Source organism: Panthera leo, chromosome D1 (genome assembly GCF_018350215.1).
Source record: "Panthera leo isolate Ple1 chromosome D1, P.leo_Ple1_pat1.1, whole genome shotgun sequence".
Classification (NCBI taxonomy): Eukaryota; Metazoa; Chordata; class Mammalia; order Carnivora; family Felidae; genus Panthera; species Panthera leo.
Window position 1 is genome coordinate 59382434 of NC_056688.1, and position 21857 is coordinate 59404290.

Genomic DNA, 21857 nt, shown 5'->3' on the forward strand with positions numbered 1-21857 from the left:
AGGGAGGAGCTGAGAGAGAGAGAGAGAGACAGAGAGACAGAGAGACAGAGAGAGAGAGAGAATTTCAAGCAGGCCCTGACTGTTAGCGCAGAGTCTGACTCGGGGCTTGAACTCACCCAGGTATCCCTCTGTATCTTGCGTTGTATATGAAGATTGAGTCTGGAGGCTTCACTTTTAAAATATATTTTGAAACCTTTCATTCATTTAAGAAATGCTTATCAAGTATGTTCTATGTGCCAGGCATTGTGCTGAGTTCTAAGAATTCAGTGGCAAGCACACCATCTGTGATTTCATGGAACATATGATGGTAGGAGAAAGGAATTAATGAAATGCAAAAAGGCATAATTAGAAACTGAGTGCTGTGAAGGAAAGTACTATGGTGCTATGCATAGTAGGAACTTGACCTGGTATGGAACTGGGAACTAGGAACTAGGTGGTTAGGGAGAATTTACATGAGGGAAGTAACATTTGAGCTGAAATATGAAGGATAAGTTAGAATTAACTAGATGAAGAGGCAGGAAAAGAAAGCTTTGGGTAGAAGGAAGAGTGTGGACAATGCTAAACCATATGCAGATAGAACTTTCTAGTAATGGATTTTCAGACTCTAATAGCAGCCAGCATTCTCTGTGCTAGGTGTTGTGCTAAGCGCTTTACAAGTATTGTCTTAATTCCTTACAATGACTCTCTAAGAAAGTGCTATCACTATTCCTATTTTATAGATGGGGAAACGGGACACAGAGAGGTTAAATAACCTGCCTAAGGTTGCACAGCTAATAAGCTCTGGAGCCAGGATTTTAATTAGGCAGTCTAACTCTAGACCCCATGCTCTTAGCTACTGTGCTATGTTGCCTTCCTCTTGTTTCTTACAATTCTAGCTTGTATGTCATACAGAGTGAAACATAGATCTGATCTATGTTACTCCCATTTACTCTGTCTCTTTACAAACCTTGATCGTTTCCTATCACCTACAGGATAAAATCTGAATTCCTTAGTATGATGTAAGTACCTCACAGTTTAGTACCACTTATCCTCATCATCTGCTACACCTTCCTAAAACTGCATGCCATTGCTCAAATGTAATAAGCTCTGTCTTTGCACATGCTGTTCTCTCTGCCTAGAATGCTCTTTTTTTCTTTTTGGGTGAAACCCTACTCATCCTACTCATACTTTAAGTACTGGGCTTAAATGTTACTTCCTTGGTGAAACTTTTCTAATCATCCATCCCGAGTCAATCAGGCCGTCACATGTCCTCTAAAACAGTAACTTCTGTGTTCCTGTTCTGATATCTTTTCAGTGAAACAGGAATCCTAGGTCTTTTCCTTCCCACACCTGTGTTCCTAAGAGCTCTGGGTCTACCTCCACAGCGCCCTTCAAGTAACACCATTTTTCATTCCTGCTGCCCCTGCCCTGTCAGCAGCACTTTTATCTCTGCTGCTGCAATTGCCACCTCACTGTTCTGCCCCTGGACTCAATGTTATGCCAGATTCATCTTTTGAAAAAGTGCACACAAGTAAGCCTTCTGCTCAGGACACTGCCTTTCTGGTGTGTCCCCTAGAAGTCTAGACTTCCCAGTGTTCTCTCACCTTCCCGTTGGCACTGTCCAAGTCTGTGTCCTTTCACCTTGTATTAAGGTGAGTTATAGGTATGTTTCTTTCTCCACAGGATTGTAAACCTGTCTAGTTCATGTTTGAGTCTCCAACACAGTATTTACAGGTGTTTATTTCATGTTTATGGTTGAATGTCCCTGATTAAATTTCATTAGTCCCAAATAAGGAGTAACCCATCTTACATATTTTGAAGAATTTGTATTGCAAATAGCATTTTTTGTTTTGTTGTTTTTGTTTGTTTTAAAAATTTGGTCATAAAGTGGAGGGAGGATTTCAGTTTTAGGAAAATTGCTGGTGAGGAACTCTCATCCTTCACAATGATGCCAGATTCATTGGGGATGTTGTTTTATCTAATGATGTTCAAGTTACTTAGCATCTTTAAAAATGGAGAAAATGACACCTAAGACTTGCCCATACCATGAGTTAGTTGTAGCAGAAACCATTTGATCAAGGAATGTGTAAGTGCTTTGTACACCTAAAGGATTATACTGATAAGAAAAGTATAAGTTGTAGTTCAGGTGTGCTGGAGAGAGCCCTGGTTTTAGAAGACTTGAGTTCTGGCTCTGCAATCTTGCAGGTTGACCTTGAAGCAGGTATTTTCTTCTATTCTCTAAAATTGGAATAAACCTGTTTGTTTCTTAGGGTTTTTCAGGGGGAGATTAATTAAGATGTGAGACATAGCCTTCCTTACATTTTTAAAGTCTGTTAAAATGTTAGGTTTGTTGTTGTCTTTTTTTTTTTTTTTTTTTTTTAATCATGGCCACGTTAGACACCATTCCCATTTATTTTACTTACTAGGAGCATATTAACAAGTTTGGTTTTTGAGGCAATCTAGCATCCTATTTAGAAATCCAGCCCTTACTAATATTTGTGTTTGTTCATTTCTTTGGATATTAAAGGCATCCTGGTGTGATAGGAGAAGTAGATTTGGAACCAGAGAGGGGATTCAGTGCTGTGTAGGAGGTGGAGACATGGAAGATAAAGCAGAGGGGGTGGGAGGAGAGGGGGAGGAGGGGAGAAGAGAGAGGTGTCATCGGAGTTTTTTAGTTACTTAAAGCCTATTTTAAACAAACCAGATCCTGGGCAGAATCCTTATTCTCCAGCTGAAATCATAAGTTGTGTCAAATCAGCAGACCTTGCTCAGACATACAAATAGGTTGTAAAATTTCTGTCTCAGGCAGGAGATAGCAAATCTTCAGCAGAGTTGTCACATGTATTCCACTATGAATGTAGGTTGGGACTAGATGACCTTTAAGGTCTGTCAACTTTGAGATTCTGTGATTTGTTGACCAAGTATAGAAAGCTGTTTTTATTTAGGCGTTCTAGACCAATGTAATTATAAATTGCACTTTTGTCTGTGACTTTTATTTACAAAACCTTGTAAATACCTTGAGTATAGCTCCAATCAGCTTGTGCCCCATGCAAAATTGGTGCTACCAGTTTCCAAGGACCACCTTCTGTCATCTGAATTAGTAAAGCACCCATATGTGCCTTCCTTCGGGGTGGGACCCAGTAGGGTAAAAAACAAAATGCTTGTTTCTAGGGGACTTGCTTTTTTTTTTTTTTGCAAAGGAAGCCCTAACTGGTGAAGTTTTGAGCAGATTCTGAGATTAGTTCTGTTACAAAGATTTTTGTTGTTGTTCTTGTTGAGAATGGTGTCCTGCAGAAAGAATCATGGGAAATTTTTAGAGTGCTTTAGATATGATCTATCTAATACCAATAACCTTCTTTTATTGAGACCCAAGCTAGGGCAGTGACTTTCCTAAAGTCATAAATTTAGTAGGTAGTCCATTGGGAACTTAACCTCCAGGGGCTTCCAATACCAAATCTAGTGTGTTTTTACCACTGGTGTGGCTGTTTCCAGGAGTAGTTGCAAGTCTTTACGTTGAAACTGTTCCTCCTTCCGTTTCTTTTAGCTTTCTCATCATCAGTTCTGTGTTTGTGCACATTGTGCTAGATATGTTGCCTGTAGGGACAGATCTGTTTACTCCTCTGTGACAATGAAACAGGGTGAACAGGTTCTTAGGTGTTTTGTAGAAAAGCCCTTCTTCAGGGAGAACCAAATAGGGCCTCTTGGATGTTATAATGAATCCTCTCCGGGTTTTGATTTGCCCTCTGCTTTTCTCCTCTGGAAGTTACAGGCTTACCAACACTGCTTCATTACTCAGCACTACCCTCTGGAGAGGGAGGGTGAGGCTTGGTAAATAAGCTCGAGGTCAGGGTTCTGAAACAGCAGTCCTTCCCTCCAGCCAACGGTGTTTCCTCCAGCCTTCTTTCTCCGTGGCTTCTCACCCTAGAGATATGTCCAACATCCCTCCCAATAGAAAATTCTTCTGTTTTTGCCTCTTCAGAGTAGTTTTGGTCCTTTAATGTTTGTAAAGCTCTTGTATCTTCAGAAAAAAGCTCTTTAGTGGTTACTTTTAAGATTAGAACTGCTTTGAGGGGTGCCTGGGTGGCTCAGTCAGTTAAGTGTCCGACTTTGGCTCAGGTCATGATCTTGCGGTCTGTGAGTTTGAGCTCCGCGTTCGGCTCTGTGCTGGCAGAGAGGAGCCTGGAGGCTGCTTCGGATTCTGTGTCTCTCTCACTCTGCCCCTCCCTCCCACATGAGTGTGTGTGCGCACGCGTGTGCACGCTCTCAAAAATAAAAACATTAAAAGATAATAAAGTTAGAAGTTTGATTGTTTTGATCAAAGAGTTGATTTTTATGAGGAGGTATAGAGGCACAAGGCTTCTTGGAGCCTCTGAGAATGTGCTATGTACTAGCTTTTATTTATTCATTCAATGATTGTTTATTTAAGAGCATTGGAGAATAATGTAGAGACCACAGAGACAATTTGCTACTTATGTGACTAAGTCACTTAATTCCTGAGACTCAGATTTCTTCATCTTTAAGATAGAAATAAAACCTACCTTATAGATTGTTGAGAGAACTAGATGAGATGACCATGTAAGAGGATGGGCTCTGGAGAAACCCATTTGGACTCAGATTTTGGCTCCGACACCTACCAACTGTGTGACCTTAGGCAAGTTATTTAATCTTTCTCAGTTTACTTTTCTGTAAAATAGAGATGGGTAATCATAGTATTTGTTATTGTGCCATTGGGTTACTGTGAGGATTAAGCAAAATAAAACAGGGAAGTGTTTAGCATTGTGCCTGGTGCATACTAAGTGCTCATTAAGTGTTAGCTATTAATTACAACAGTAACAGCAAAAACAATAATGATAGTCTTTAGGTATTTATTATGCTAGGACATCAAGTGGCAGAGGAAAGACTAGAAGGCATTACATAGGGCAGTGGATCTATAAGAGCATTTGCCCTTGCCAACTTTCCTAGTGAGAGGGCCTGAAGGGACTGAGAGGCTCTCATTGGACCCTGGCCTATGGCTTCCTACAGTGAAGGCTTCTCTTCCAGGCTAGAAGGTTGAGATAGGAGTTCAGAGGGACTTCAGAGGACAGTGAGAAGACCAATCTGTCAGGGTGGAGCATTTGGGTAAGGGCATAAGTAACTCTAGTAGAAGGTAAAACTGGGTCCAGGTCATGGAGGGCCATGAATGTCAGGTGAATTGTTTGTATTAGAGCCACCCTACCCTGGGTCATCTCAGCGGAATTGCTCTCTTGCAGTCTTTCCTTTAAGCTTTTTAAAATGGTAATATACATTAAAAACTGTAACATTTACATTTGAAACAAAAATAATAAAACACCAATGCACCTGCCACCCAGCTCAGGAGATGTGATATTACTGGACCCTTTGAAACATCCTGTGTGCTCCATACCCATCACCAACCTCTACCTGAATGCTCTCCTGAATCTTGTGTTAGCCATGTATCATTTTCCTTCCTTCCTCTCTCCTTTCTTTTAAAAATGGTTTTACCATTTCTATCTTGGTCTTTTGAAGACACTGAACAGGGGCTGTGGAATCAGGCAGGAGCCATATGGCCTGCCTGTCACCTGGCTAGGCCAGGAGGAGGGTGGGGACACAGGAGGGGAGTGGCAGCACTGTGGTGGGGGAGGGAGAGGCTGGAGAAACTGGCCCAGCTCCTTGGGCTGTCCTAAAGAGCAGGCCCGGAAGCTTGGCAATTTTGGTGGAGAGGTTCCAGAGGAGAGTTCAGCCCTCTGAGGCTGCACAGCTGGAAGCTGTTGCCTGGAGTTTAGAGCTGTGGGGGGTGGGGGGGGGTGGGGGTGGGTGAGAATCTCTTGTATTCTTTTGAGACACAGTATCAACTCTTTAATGTGCTAGGGAGCTTCAGGGTTAGCACAGTGCCACATGTGGCCAGGACAGTTTTAGCAGGCCTGCCTCCTATTTTCACCTCATACATATTCTGGAGTGTTGATTGTGCCAGTTATTAAATTATGTTTGCCACTTGGCTTTTCTATAAAAGCTTTGGATTTTGCTTTGGTTTGGCTTTCCTGGTCCTTCTTTGAATAAGAACTTTCCTTTCTACCAATAGCAATTGCCAACCACAGACTGTGAGCGATCCTATGGGAATAAGTTACAGGGCTGGGAGAAGCAGGGTGATGGGAGTCTCTGCAGCAGTGGGCCTTGGTCTGACCCCCACCACTCACCACAGTCATTCTCTGGTGCTGAGAAGGTTAAATTTGGAAAGCTATCATCCAGATGTATTTCAGTGGGATAGATAACATGGACCCCTAGTGTGCTAGATACTGTGGGGGATCATAGAGAGATGGAACTAGTTATGCTCTTGAGGAGTTTACATTCTAGATGTGAGGATAAGACTTCCATGCGTCTACGGTTAAGGCAGTACAAGTACCAAATGCAGAAGGTAGACACGTTTTTCTGATTACCAATGGAATACATGTTTATTAAAAATAAGTTCAAATATGAAAGACACATACAGTGTAGAAAGTTCCTCATAGTCTGACTCCTCCTTAAGATAATCACTGATACCTGTTAAGGAGTATTTGAGGTGTTGACATTTGAGCTGGACCTTAAAGTAAAATCCAGAGAGGCAGACTGATGGAAGGAAAGCAGGCATCCTAAGGATCCATGCTCCCACTCCAGGGAGGAGCACCCTTACTAGCTTCCCTGACAAAGAGCCAACTTCTGCATGGACACCTTGGTTACAAGGTGCCAAAGTGCCCAGCTGGAATTAACCTTTGTTATGCACCACCTTGTGCCTTATGTGCTAGCCAGTGTGTGGGGCATCTTATAGATGTTATTGAATTAATTCTCATTATAACCTTTGTAAAGTAGATTTTTTTCATGTATATTTTTGTTGTAAAATAGGTATCTTTATTTTTGTTTTATAAATAGGGATATGGAGGCTCAGAGGTTACCTGCCAGGGTCCCACAGCAGCAAGCAGTATAGAGTTCTGCTATTCGCTAGGCATGTGATTTTGGGCCAATTATTTCATCTCTGTGGCTCAGTCTCATCTGTAGAGTTGAGTGGTAACAGTATCTGCTTCACCAGGAGCTTTCAGATGAATGAGTTAATACACATTAAGCCAGTGGAACAGTGGGTGTGTGGCACATAGTATGCACTCAGTAAGCAGTAGCTATTTACTATACCTTGTTTTCTCTCTTCTTAACATGATTTGTGTCATCTCCCCCACTTAAATCTATAGATGGCCTTTCTGTCCTCCCAGTCATCCCTCACACTTTTCTCTCCTTTACAGTTTCTCTCTCTGCTTCCAACCATTGCCTGTCTTCATCCTGTCTCTGCAGTGTCTCATTCCTCTTTTTTCCATTTTCCCTCATTTTACCCTCTTTTGTGGCCTTATCACCTGTCTCCTGTCGTGGCAGCCTCTGACCTGCCTCCCTACTGTTAGCTTCATTCTTTTATATACCAGAATCATTTCTGAAAGTTCAGTTCTCATCGTATCACATCTCTGTGTTAAAAATAAACATTCACATCTTTATTCAGTTTCTTGGTTTCAAGTTCAAGATTCTTTAATTCTGACCCCACCTCACCCTTTAAGTGTGTTCCCAGACTACTTCCACAAGTCCTCTCTGCTTTTCCTTCCCCCCACCCTCCTCTATCTACTTCTGTCTGGGGAAATTTTACCTACCTGTTACAAGATCCAAATTGAAATATCACTTCGTTTTCTTAGTCTTTTTACCTACTCTTTTTAGAATTTTTATATTCTTTTGTGGGAGTTAGCACATACTGTCTTGAAATATAATTTTCAAGGCACATTTCTTATTTTCTGTGTAATTATAACCTAGATCAGTGTAGAGGCTGGGTTTAATTCATATTTGTATACGCCCTCAATGTCCTATAGCAGTGCCTTGCACATAGTAGGTGCTTAATATTTTTGGTCTAAATAAAAGATGGGGGGGGGGTGTCCTCATAACTGCCTGGTGAGTTTCTCTTGGAGTCTTGGTGAGAGTCACTGGTCAGTGGGTGGAAATGCTGTGGTTTTGTTTTCTAAGAGTCCGACATCTTATCCGCCATGGAGGAGAGGCAGAGCCTGTAGGCTCTGCCCATGGGTCCCAGTGCCTGTAACTGTGAAGGGGCTCCAGCCAGTGCCTGCGGTACTAGGTCCCGTGCCTTGGCCCCTCGGCCCCTCCCCACAAATGCTCAGCGGAACAGGGGATTAGGTTCTGGCAGCACAGCTGGGATTTTGGCGGCCATTCCACAGTCGACAATAGCACGCAGCCACCCGGACAGGACCGCGCAGGCCTGCACTCCAAGGCCACAATCTGCCTGGGCTTCTTGTTTGGGTGGCCGAGGGGGAGGAGCGGGCAGAGCGCGGAGTCCTGGCCTTGCCACGCAGAAGGTACGGGCTGGAGAGATTCCCTCTGGGAATGGGCTTGGGGGGTGGCCTTGTCCCAGGGCAGGCGGCGCTCGCGAAAGGAGGCCGGCGCTTTGTGTGTGAGCGGCATGTGTGTGCTTAAAGACACAGCCGCCCCGCCCTGGAGCCGGCAGGAAGCAGCCCCGCGTGAAAGGGCCTGTGTCCTGCTCCCTCTCCAAAGCCTCTGTTCCCGGCTCTTCCTCCCTGCCCTGCGCGCCGCCAGGCAGGGGCTGAGCTAATCATCAGGGCAGTCCGTCGCTGGCCAGAGAGATGGACAGGCTGTCACTGCTGTGTTAAGAGAGCGAAGGGGGAGTGTCCGGGTGATACCAGGTTTGTCAGGCAGGCCACTGTGAGATGTGTTTTGTGTATTTATGCCACAGTTTGCCTTGGCTCTTGCCACTGTTGCCGTTCAGGATTTTTTTGTCTGCTGGCTCCTGCACCCCCCTCCCCCCTCCCCTGCGTCCTAGTCTTTCGTTCGTGGGCCTAGCCTTCGCGGCCCCTCCTCTCCAGTGCGCCCCTCCTCTCCTTGCCCCCGACTGGCGCCCCTCCCCCCTCTTCCCGAGAGTTCCCTGCTTTCGCTGTACTCCCAGATCGCGGAAGCTTGCTGTGCCTTTAAAGAAAGCAGACTCCTGGCTGTGACGCACTTCTGGCTGTCAGCCAGGAAGATCGCTCCTGCCAGGCTGACTGAGAAGAAAACCAACAACTTTTCTTTTGTGTGTGGGGTTACTTTCCACTAGCCCCCCCTTCCTCCTCTCCTTTCAAGATTTAAATGCTAATGGCGGATTAAAACCTGTAGATACGTTTGGCTTTGGGAGTCTGGTAAGGCCCCCCCCCCCACCCTCCCCTGCACTGAGACTTTTTCTCCCTCCCTCTTTCTCTGGGTTTTTGTTCAAACATGGACGAGGGGGTGCGGTGGAGTTCCCCCCCCCCCTCCGCTTTCCTGCGCCATCCTTAAAGGGGAGGGAGAGGAGAGGGAGCGCAAGTAAACACTCAGAAACAGGCGCTGGGAGCAGAGCTTGCCAACATCCGGGAGTTGGCGCCTTTGAGAGCAAAGGGTTGCTTTCTTTTCCCCTCGCGTAGATAGATGTCAGCGTGTTTTTGTTAAGAGGGGAAAAGCGTGCGCCTGCACATTGAGCTGTAGAGACAGCTCAAGAGAGCTTCTCCATTCCTGAGTGAGGCCTGGGTGTGTACGCAGTGGTGGGGAGTGAAAAAGGTTCATTTTGGCCGCGGGTAGTGACCAGGGTAGGGTGTGTGAATACAGCAGTGGGGGCAGGTGCTGATGAACTGCTGAAGGGGGCTTGGGTGTGTATGTGCAGTATATGGCTATAGGCCCCAGGTCTGCTTCGTGATGGCAACCCTTTTGCCCACATCCTTCTGATCTGGACGTTGCAGAGCATGGGGGGGGGGAGGGGCAGATATCAGTAAGCCACTTTTGAAGAAACCAGGGAAATCTTGGTTTCCCTTGCATTCCTTCTCTTGTTCCTCACCAGAGCTCTGGGCCAAATTCTAGGCTACATAGAAGGGTTGGTCTGTGTGAAGAGGGGGAGGCCTGAGTCCAGAGTGAGTCCCTTTTAGGGGACCCAGGAAATATACCCAGCAAGCTGGTTTGCCCTGATCTCAGGAATGCAGAGAAACCCTGTGGAGTTAGACAGGACAGCCTATCCTGGACACCACAGGAGTTGAAAAGGATTGTATTTTTTCCACCTGGGCTGCTCTTGGAGCCACTGGTCCTTAAGCCTTTTATGTCCTCCAGGCCAAGAGATGCACCAGCAAGATATTTCCTATTCTGTTCTTTATGATGAATTAGTTGATGGTGACATAGCTTGGCCTTTGCTGGACCTCTCTGGGGTAACCTACCAGGTGAGGTCTGGGTGCTTGTTTGCCAGTGCCTCCTGACCTATTCCTCCCTGAGTTAGAGGAGGAGGAGGACCTCCCTCAAGATCAGGGTGTTTACTCTTTGGATGTGGGGGTTATTCGATGGTGGGATATCTCTTAGAAAGGTGTACAGAGCATGGAATTTTTATGGCTGCAGGCAGGCTGTCAGAGTAAGTAGTGGCAAATCTTGCCATTGAACATGGGCTTATAGATAGGACAGGCATTTTATTTTGTTTTAAATAAATGTTTATTATTTTTGAGAAAGAGAGCAGGGGGTGGGGGGCGGGGTGGTGGGAAGGGCAGAGATAGAGAATTCCAGGCAGGCTCCCCACTGTCAGCTCTGAGCCCCATGTGGGGCTCAAACTCACAAACCTTGAGATTATGACCTGAGCTGGAATGAAGAGCCTAACCAGTTGAGCTACCCAGGTGTCCTTATTTTTTTAAAATAGGCTCCACACATAGTGTGGATCCCAGTGCAGGACTTGAACTCAAGACCCTGAGATCAAGGACCTGAGCTGAGACCAAGAGTTGGATGCTTAACCGACTGAGCCACCCACGTGCACTCAGACATTTCCCTTGTGAGCTCTGAGCCTGTGAGCCTTTGGAAATAAGGGATAGAGAGGGGGTGGGGCTTGGGAAAGGATGCCTTGAGGTGGGAGTTTGTGTGGGATTTGGGCCAAGAAATTCTGGGAGTGGGAGCTATCACCTAAGAGAATGAGCTTTCAGTGGAGGCAAGGGCTTGTGATCAGTACAATTTTGTAGTTTTCTGGGACCAAATTTCACTTTGGTGTTATCTTGAGGTAGGGCTGGTGTTCTGGCAGGCAGTAAGTGAGTTAAAGATGGTCTCAAAAGGAGCTGGCGGGGGCTTAGGGTAAGGAGAGCAGTGCTGCCACAACACGACTCAGACCCTCTGGCATTTGACCTATCACTTAGTTAAACCCTTGGAACTGAAACTTTTCTTGAACAGACCCCAAAGCTTAGCAACCTGACCCTCTGGTCTTGGTCCTTGCATCTGAGCAGGTGGTTTGCATTAGCTTCAGTCCTGGTAGGAAACCATGGCTAGGTTTTAACTCTTTAAGACCCAGAGAGGGTACAGGCCAGGTGGCTATGCGTCTTTGAGTGTCCTTTTCCTTGTCCTGATACATCTTTTCTAGAAACAGAGGGATTCCTGTAAATGTGGGGCTTGGTCCTGATGTAGGAATTTACATTATATCGGTTTTGAAAATGTAAAGAGGATGCAAGGCCATAAGTTTATAAGGTAGCTTCTTCTGTGTCTTGTGTCTTGGTTCCTTCTTGAACTCAGGAAAGAGAGGGCACCTTATCAGGTCTGTGAAGTCTCTGTTTCAGATTCTGAGGGTACTTCTTTTCACATAAATGGGTAGGTGGGAACTCTGAAGGTGCCTTGAGAAGCCTTGGTTTGTTTGTTATTTGGGGATTGTGGGTGGGTGGTACCTGATCACGTTGGGTGGATCTCAGATCCTTTTGTGAAATGGTTCTGAGCTACAATGCGGGGATCTGTTTTTCCATCACCATGACCATCACCCAGTCTTCTGGGTGGGGCTTGCCTCAGATTTCAGGGGGAGGGTGGGGAGGATGGTGCTTTGGCTGGGAGCCCTCAGGTTCTAAGCCAAGGCCTGCTTAAAGCTATAGTCCCAATCTGAAGACTAGCCATGCCACTGGCTTCAATCATTCGTTAACCAGAGAAATGAGTGGCTGTCTGTCCTAACAGCTCCCACCTCAGTGTCCTGTCTCTGGAAAAGTGCTTCTTTATGGGCTTTGAGGTGACAAGGTCATTCTGGAGTGCCTCATGTTGAGTATTGGATTCTTCCTGTTTCCTTGCCTGGGGAGCCCAGAAGAAGGCATTTGGCCTTGACACCAGTTTTCCTGAGCAGTGGAACTAGTTTTAGACAGGCTCCCCCAAAGAGGACATAAGGGTTGTAGGTTTTGCCTCTGAGATGAAGGGAAGAGGTTGGTTAAACCTCAGGTCATTTTTAGCAGCACAGCTGTGGAATCTCTCAGAGGGGGCAAGATCCACCTCCGGTTGCAAATAAAATTTCTGACCGAAATTTTGGACCTCTCCAGACAGCAAGTCTAGAGGCAACAGTGGGGATGAGGGGGAGGTAATCTGGGCCTCATTTCCCTTGTTCCTAAATAGCTTAGACTTTTTTTTTTTTTTTTTAAGAAGCCCCAATAGAACATGGCCATTGCTGCCTTCACCAGGACCAGGCATGGTCCCTCTAACTTTAGGCTGGCCAAGCACTAGAAGAGTCTTTTTGTGGTGCAATAGTTGAGACCATCTGTCTTCATCCTTGCTTGGCCCCAGGGTGCTAGGCATTCAGTGCTGATGGATAGGCCATGCTGGATGAAAATCATCCAAGACTGAAGAACATTTAGGCCCTTTAGCTTCTTTGCCCTCCTGAGAGTTCCCTTTACCACTTCACTTGGGTCTTACCAAAGCCCAGGTGAATTGGCTCATTTCCAAGACTGTGATGTTGGTATTACAGGTGGGTATTATTGGCTTTTGTGGGGTCAGGAAGCACTTAATTATAATTAACAGTTATATTTAGCATTTAATTATTTTCTATTATTTAATGCTTCGTGTATGTTTAATATCATTCCTCATCCTGCTGTAAGCTCCTCAGAGGTAGGGGCCATGTCATTGTCTCCCATTTCCCATGTGTCTTCCAGCACAGGATGAACATATGTATGGAACAAGAAAATAACCTTTTTGGTTGTTTGATAAGCACTATACACTTGCATAGGAAGGAATAAGAAATGATGGGGAGTGGATTACCATCAGATTTATGTATATCTTTCCCCTGCTAGACAGTGGGCACCTTATGGACAAGAATGGAGTCCCAACACATTGAACACAGAAGGTGCCTAGCAAATGTTGTTTCCAAAGAACTCACACCTTAGGGGATACTAATATGTGGGGAAAGTTACAGGTGATGTGACTCTTAACCACTCTTGTTCTTCTTGGAATAGTGACAGACTGAGTACCTGTGACAGGAGGTGGGGGGTGGGACTGATTGCCCCCATGATTTGTGGGAATTCTGGGAGCTCCTGGGAGGTGTTGAGGAATATTTAGTCACCAGCTGTGTGGTCTCTTGGGCAGGTTGGCAGGCAGTTGGCTGATTCTCAATGGGAAGGGAAATTGGAAGCAGGAATACCAGGACAGGTACCTGATCCTTCATTAAATGTCCCGTGAGATCTCTGCCAGCATTGGATGTGGCATCATCCAGTCCCTCATTTGAACCATGTCTTTGACATTTCTGTGGGAGATATACAAATCCAGAATTTGGAGAGTTTTCCCTTTAAGGACTTGTTGTTAGGTAGAATTTGGATACCTGCAGAACGAGCCAGAAATCAACCTTTCTGCTTAAGATTAGTGATTGTTTATTGTATACCTACCATATACCAGGCACTATGCTATTTGTGTTATCTGCTTGGTCTTGAAGCATCACAGTGACCCAGGGAAGTGTTTGTGATTACCATTTTGTAGAGAGGAAACTGAGACCGAAAGAACTTATGCTACTTGTCCAAGGTCACAAGACCAAGGTCACATGGGATCACCATTCAGACCCATGCCTGTCTGAAAAGGCATGTTTGTTGTTTTATTTTTTTATTTTTTAAATGTTTATTTTTGAGAGAGAGAGAGTTCGAGGATAGGAGGGGCAGAGAGAGAGGGATAGAATCCGAAGCAGGCTCCAAGGCTGTGCGCTGTCAGTACAGAACCCAATGCAGAGCTCAAACTCATGAGCTGTGAGATCATGACCTGAAGTCGGATGCTTAACTGACTGAGCCACTCAGGCACCCATGTTCCATGTTTTAAGGGCACCATGTCCCAAAGAGGAGGGTTGAAGAACAGCCTTGAATGTTATATTTTCTGTGGAACAGAAAGATTGCATGTAGAGCTTGTGGACATTGAATTAAATGCAGGATTCTTTACTGTTACAAGTTTTACAGTAATTTTATTTTATTAAAAAAATTTTTTTGATGTTTATTTATTTTTGAGAGAGACAGAGCATGGGTGGGGGAGGGGCAGAGAGAGAGGGAGACACAGAATCTGAAGCAGGCTCCAGGCTCGGAGCTGTCAGTACAGAGCCCGATGTGGTGCTCGAACCCACAAACCATGAGATCATGACCTGAGCCAAAGTCGGATACCTATCTGACTGAGCCACCCAGGCACCCGAAGTTTTATAGTTATTTTATTTTATTTTATTTTATTTTATTTTATTTTATTTTATTTTATTTTATTTTATTTATTTTTAAAATTTTTTTAATGTTTATTTATTTTTGAGAGAGAGAGCACGAGTGGGAGAGGGGCAGAGAGAAAGGGAGACACAGAATCCAAAGCAGGCTCCAGGCTCTGAGCTGTCGGCAGAGCCTGACATGGGGCTCAAACCCATGAGCCGTGAGACCATGACCTGAGCTGAAGTCAGACGCTCAACTGACTGAGCCACCCAGGTGCCCCTATAGTAATTTTAATGTGTACTTTGAGCTTCTTTCTCAAAATTCCCATGGTGCCTTGGTAAATTTAAGTGCTGCGTGAAGAGAGATTTATTTAAATATTAAGAGCCAGTAAATTGAACCACTTCCCCCTTAATCGTTCATCATGGATATCTGATATAATTAACTGCTCTTCTTTTGGTTTTCAGGTGCATTGGGGTGACTGTTTGGTGTCACCAAGATGACACTCCATGCCACCCGGGCAGCGGCACTCCTCTCTTGGGTGAGTAGTCTTCCTCTCTTTTTGCTGAGAATTTTCCCAAAAAGTTTGGAGGGGTGCGAGAGGGAACCAGGGCTATGTAAGGTCTTCTCATCTCCAGATTAAGGAAATAACAGTTTTCCTTTGCCTTTCTCCTTAGTTTTTAACTTTTATTATCCCTGGTGATGTTGCTGCTGACAATGGTCCATAACTCTGCTTGTGTGGCTTAGAAGAGTATTATCTTCTAAGCTTCTGTATACCTCTTAGGAGAAGTATAAATTTCTTTTCTCATGGGACAGTTGGCTGCAGCACGGCATAGAGACCCATCTTCATTTGCTTCCTTTGCATTTTCCTAACTAGAAGGGTTTATGCTGAACTTCAGTAACATGCAGGGACTTTGGTCTTGAAAGGCCTTTTATTGTAGGGCAAGGTTCTCCTTGCTTTCTTTACCATGTTTCTGTATGTTTCCACTGTTTTCCTGTTGCCTTCTTGATTACTTAAATCCTTGTGCTAGATCTTTTCATACATTTGTCCAAGACAAACAATGGCAAATGAAGGAGTAATACCGAGCACTGGGAACATAAAGGTACAGAGAAACAGAGGAGGCCACAGAGTGTAGTGATGACAAGCATGGACCTTGGAGTCAGACAGCCTGATAGAATCAGCACTCTCACCTGTGTGCGTGACCCAGGGCAAGTTACTTAGCCTCTCAGCACCATATTTTTTAAATTGAAATAAAAATACATCATAGAGTTATTATGAGGACAATGAAATAATGTTTGTAAAAAGCATTAAGCACAGTATCTGAATAAATAATAATTCTTGATACTTAAAATATTGCCAGGGCATGCTATATGGTACAGGGTATTTTAGTAGTCACCCTGACTACTGATCAATTAGGGCCAAGTGAAAAGCCAATCAAAAAAATTACAGAATAGTTTGAAGGACATGAATTTTTAATTTCCAAGTAGGGTGGGCTTAATAAGACATTGTCTTTAATTGCTGTAAATCTCTAGTCAGGAAATGTGTTCAATATACAGGATGTACAAGGGTGCCTGGGTGGCTTAGTCAGTTAGCGTCTGACTCTTGATGTCTGCTCAGGTCTTGATCTAGGGTCATGAGTTCAAGCCCCATGTTGGGCTCTGCGCTGGGTGTGAAGCCTACTTTAAAAAGAAAAAAAAAATAACAAAACGTACATTCTTAGTCTTCAGTTTCTGAAGTAAATGTGAATTTTAGTTGTACAGTTTAAAATGGGTATTTTTATATTTATAGTTTACTTATTTTATATTTACATTACATTTCAGTTTATTTTTCAATCAAAAGGTCTCATGTTTATTACTGAACCAACCTACTGGTGCAGAAGCATAATGACAGAGAAAAGTCATTTCTTTGATAAAACAGATCTGCTGTTGAGGTAGTGGGAAGGTGATGGAGTAGGATGTAATGGAATAGGAACATACGACTTTCAGGCGGCATAAGTGTGTGCCATCTCATGTATGATCCCTTGTAGACCCAGCATCGTTCTTCTCCAGAGCTGCCTCTTGGAGTTGTATCAGATTTTATTATCAGTTTTTATCCGAATCCACTGGAGAATGGGACGATTCTGCTTTTGTTTCTTGGCCAGGAATCGCTTGATCCTGAAAGTCTTGTGAGAAGACATACTGAGAAACCGCACCACACAGCACGATGGCAGTAGCGGAGAAGAGGAGAGTCAGTGTTTTATATCTATGTTAGAAACATTGTCTCTTCCTTTTCCGCCCCTCATCCCCAGGAAAGGGCTGGTTGTGAGCTATGTCTCTAGTTCAGCGGATTAACTGAATATTGGGGGATCCTTTAGCCACATTATTTTATTTTTTTATTTTTATTTTTTTTAATGTTTATTTATTTTTGAGAGAGAGGCAGAAGGTGAACAGGGGAGGGACAGAAAGAGAGGGACACAGAATCTGAAGCAGGCTCTAGGCTCCAAGCTGTCAGCACAGTGCCTGACATGAGGCTTGAACCCACCAACCGTGAGGTCATGACCTGAGCCAAAATCTGATGCTTAACCAACTGAGCCACCCAGATGCCCCTAGCCACATTGTTTTAAGTTCATCAGTTTATTTATTTAGATCCTAGGTTTGGTTTTATGGTGAGTACTACCATTACAGAGAACAGACATAGGGTTAGTCTTATTTAACAGCAGATACTTGCGTACTTTTTTCAAGAGTCAGAATGAACATGCATTAAAATTATTAATATATAGTTATATAGAAATCTTCAACTTAAACAAAAGATTGGGGCATCTTGGTGGGTCATTTTGTTAAGCATCTGACTTTGGCTTAGGTCGTGATATCCTGGTTCTTGAGCCCAAGCCCTACTTAGGGTGAACACAAAACCACAAAACACCACCTTAGGTGAGCCCCGCTCCTCTCTCTCAACACCCCCCCCCCCCCCCCCCCCCACTCCTCCCGGGATTCATTCTCTCTCTCTCAAAAAAAAAAAAAAAAAAAAAAAAAAAAAAAAAAAATATATATATATATATATATATATATATATATATATATATATATATATATAAACACATATATATGCATACATACACAAAAGGCAGCTAAAGTGGATTTTATGATACTGTAGATACTGTAGCAGCATCAAATAATACTTGTTACATTAGGGGGAAGAGTGGCATAGAACACACACATGTGACAATTATAGTTGTGGTTTAGCAAAAAACAACGTAGGAAAAAAGACTAGACGGAAATACTTCAAAATACTAAAAATGCATGGATTAAAATACTAGAATGAGTGGGTTCCCTCCCTACCAGGTTTTCAGTAATTTATTTTATTGTGTCAAAATGAATTTATAGTTTGCTTGAAGTGTATCTTGAAATTGTTCCCTACCCAGAAGTTACCATGAATAAACTGTTATAGGGAATAGGGAACTTTTTAAGATTCAACAACCTTAAGTAACTCTGAAAACCTTACAGGCAGCTCTTGGGTTGTTTATTGTTTAGTGAGCTCGGCCCTCACTCTTGTGTTTTGAACCAGACTAATGAGCTTCTCCACTTCCTCAGCTTTCCAACAATTTCTCATTTGAGAGCAAAATAATGCACAGGAAGAAAATACATGTTTATATCCATGAAAGAAACTGTTGCTGGATTCTTACTTAATTGGTGTGGGATGAATCCAGATTCCTTAAGTGACTTTAAATCCGCTAACTGGTGTGATTTTTCAGTCTTGTTAGTGACACAGTCCTTGAATGTTTTTCTTAGATTACAGGTATTAAAAGGAGGCTGTTTTGGGTGCTTAAGTCTTGGCACTCTCTTCATTTTCAGCTGATGGAAAAGGACCTTGGCCTGGTCCTTCAAATCTTCTTCAAAATCTTCGAAAATTTACACTCGCCTTTCCTGACTAATTAGATTAAGCGTGACAAGATGGTATAAATGTATTGTCTTTAAGGCTTCAAAGAGAGGTCATATTTTATGTTCTACTCTTTTTTTCCCCCTTAACTTTTAGCCTATTTTAATTTAGATCCATCTAGAAGTTGTTTTTTTTAAACTTTTTTTTATATTTATTTTTGAGAGAGAGACAGAGCGTGAGCAGGGGAGGGGCAGAAAGAGAGGGAGATACCACATCTGAAGCAAGCTCCAGGCTCTGAGCTGTCAACACAGAACCCGATGTGGGGCTCAAACTCATAAACTGTGAGGTCATGATTTGATCTGAAGTCGGATGCTTAACTGACTGAGCCACCTAGGCGCCCCTAGAAGTTGTTTATATTTTTAAGTTTATTTATTTTGAGAGAGAGTGGGGAAGGGGCAGAGAGAGAGAGAGAGAGAGAGAGAGAGAGAGAGAAAGAATTCCAAGCAGGCTCTGCACTGTCAGCACAGAACCTGATGTGGGACTCGAACTCACAAAGTGCAAGTTCATGACCTGAGCCAAAACCAAGAGTTGGACACTTAGCTGACTGAGCCACCCAGGTGCCCCCCTGCCTTTTATTTTTAAACATACATTTAAAAAAATTTTTTAATGTTTATTTTTGAGAGAGAGAGACAGAGTGTGAGCAGGGGAGGGGCAGAGAGAGGGAGACACAGATGCTGAAGCAGGCTACAGGCTCTGAGCTCTCAGCACAGAGCTTGACTCAGGGCTGGAACCCATGAACCGTGAGATCATGACCTGAGCCAAAGTCAGACACTTCACTGACTGAGCCACCCAGGTGCCCCTAAAAGTTGTTTTTAACATAAAAATATTTAACTGAATAAATAGTATCATTTCTGTGGCTGAGTCATTGTTTCTTTTTATTTAATACTCTTGATTCTCTAGTGCAGTCAGCCTGTTTAACTACTGAGAAGTAAAAGTTTTGCTACATCTACTTCATTATTTTAATATTAATAATAATAGTGCTTTGTATTTAGCACTTGTATTTTGTAACATATTCTTGCACCCATAATTCCATTTGAACCCACACCAGTCCTCTAAAGTAAACAGCAAACGGGGTAGGAATTCCATCCATTGGGCAAGTGAGAAAGTAGGTACGGAGAGAAATAAGTTGATAACAAAGGTTCCTGGCAAGTTCGTGGAAGACCTGCACCCAAAATCTTTATCTGGGAGCTCTCATCCCAGTACCAATTCATTCATTTCTTCATTTATCTACCTTTCTTTCTGTCAGATAATCTAGTAATCTCTACACCCAGTGTGGGGCTCGAACTCACGACCCTGAGATCAAGAGTAGCATGTGCTTCCGATGGAGCCAGCCAGGCGCCCCGTAGCCCAGTACCTTTTAAAGAGCACATTTGTAAACAGAAACTACTCATTGCACATAATAACCACTGTGCTGAAGTTCTTAAAAATACCTTGTTAATAAGCAGCCTAAGTTCCCTCTTACCTCAGTCTTGCATGTGTGATTGACTGACTTAGCTGGTAGTAACAAAGGTGAAGTTCAGCCCAGGCTTCTTCTGAACTTGATGCCTTTGGAATTTCTGAGGTTTTCCTGGAGAAGTTGACTGTATATGCTTGTTGAATAACCTGTGTACCTGACTCATTCGCAGGTGACTGACTGCTGGTGAGTTTTCTGGTTGTAAAGACTGATTTAGGTGGATGCCTGCCTAAAGGCAAAGAAGAGAAAAAGGCAATTGAATCAGGATTGCCAAGTTTCTCTCTGGGGTTCCCAGCTCTTCTTTTCCTCCCTTATTTTTTCTTTGTTATCTTGTTCTCTCATCATTTCTCCCTGTGTCAGCCAAAGGTTTATGTCTGGGAAGGATTTTTAAAATGTGTAAATAACAGGGGTACCTGGGTAGCTCAGTCGGTTTAGCATCTGACTTCAGCTCAGGTCATGATCTCGCGGTTCCTGAGTTCGAGCCCCGCATCGGGCTTGGTGCTGACAGCTCAGAGCCTGGAGCCTGCTTCGGATTCTGTGTCTGTCTGTCTCTCTCTGCCTCCAACCACCCCCCCGCCCCCAAATAAATAAACATTAAATAAATTTTATTATTAAAAAATTTTTTTTAACATTTATTCATTTTTGAGAGACAGAGTGTGAATAGGGGGGAGGGGCAGGGAGAGAGGGAGACACAGCATCCGAAGCAGTCTCCAGGCTCTGAGCTGTTGCACAGAGCCCGATGCAGGGCTCGAACTCACAAACCACGAGATCATGACCTGAGCTGAAGTTGGACGCTTAACCGACTGAGCCACCCAGGTGCCCCAACGTTAAATTTTTAAAAAATGCATTGGCAAAATTTTGTATCTGTGTGATAGTATATAAAACATACGTAGTATTTAATGTAAGTTTTGAATAGATATTTCAAAGTCCACGAGATAGAAAGGGCTATAATGTGAAAATTTGAGCTATGGAGGGTTATAATGTAAATATTCAAGAGATACAAAGAGCAATAATACAAAAAACCTTTCTTTTAACCCGCTTCTCTGACTCCCCTGTCCCTAGAGGCAGTGGTGGTACAGGACAGTTTCTTGTGTGTTCTTCCAGAGCCATTTTATGCCTAGTTATAGTTAAATTATATCCCTAGTGCTGAAGCATCTTCGGAGAATTTTGGCTCTCATTTAGTTGAAGCCAGAGGAAGGGGTCTGAGGCTGCACGCAGGTGGCTGTTACTGGGCACGTGGCTGCAGCAGGTTCTCTCCGCTGAAGTGCAAGCTCTGAGGACCAGCTGTTCTTCGCGCCTGCGGCCTGCAGCTGTGGGCACCCACTGTGAGCAGGCTCATTGTCGACATCTGGGGAGCACGGCCAATGCAGTGCTCCTCACACTCGCAGTGGGTCATCAGGCTCTCCCCTTTGTTTCACAGGTGAACAGTCTGCACGTAGCCAGCCCCGTGGAGGCCGTGCTGCAGCTCCAGGACTGCAGCGTCTTCCTCAAGATCATTGACGGCATGTGAGTATACACCACACCCCTCTCCAGCCTCCCACGTGAGGCTGAATGTTGGGCTGGGGACCACATTTACTCCCTTTCCTTGCCGACAGCTGTGACCAGAAAGCATGGGCAGGATTGCCAGCGTGGGGCCCTGAGGCAGGAGCACACTGAGCTCATTACCTAGTCACTCTATCTCTCTATGGGAAGAGGTTTCCCTCTGGTCCCATCCCATGGCTTCCTCACTCTTGCACAGGAGAGCCTGCAGGTCTCTGTGCTTTCACAGGATTTCAAGAGTCTGCTCTGGGGCTCCCTGTCCTCTTGTCTTAGTGAGAGTCTTCCATACCTTCTCGTGGCTCTGGCCTGTCCTTACCTCACAAGCCCTCCTGGCAACCTGTAAGGCCAGGAGGAAGAAAGGGGAAGCTCTTGCACTTAAGGGAAATAAGCAGCACCTAGAAATCTTATCTCTAACTTGTTAGTGTGCCACAGATCTGCCCCTTTCTAAACCATTAGAGCTTTTCTGGGGGTTTTGCCTGCCTCATTAACTTGCTTTGTGAGGTCGATTAGCATTTGATAA

At 44.1% G+C, this 21857-nt stretch overlaps 1 protein-coding gene and 1 pseudogene across 6 annotated transcripts in view; one reads left to right on the forward strand and one right to left on the reverse strand.

Annotated features, from left to right (window-relative positions):
• The window catches only part of NUMA1 (nuclear mitotic apparatus protein 1), a 72189-nt gene that overhangs the window by 22590 nt on the left and 27742 nt on the right, over positions 1–21857 (forward strand). For 2 of the 6 annotated variants that reach the window (XM_042904328.1, XM_042904332.1), the window contains exons 1-3: positions 8959–9179; positions 14897–14970; positions 21219–21304. In XM_042904328.1, coding sequence (XP_042760262.1) covers positions 14929–14970; positions 21219–21304 — 128 coding nt within the window. In that variant the 5' untranslated portion in view covers positions 8959–9179; positions 14897–14928. Of the gene's footprint in view, positions 1–8010; positions 8346–8464; positions 8691–8956; positions 9180–14896; positions 14971–21218; positions 21305–21857 lie in introns of those variants that run through there. The other 4 variants (XM_042904331.1, XM_042904329.1, XM_042904333.1 and 1 more) reach the window with 4 other exon arrangements.
• On the reverse strand, positions 16412–16761 carry LOC122200221 (annotated as a pseudogene).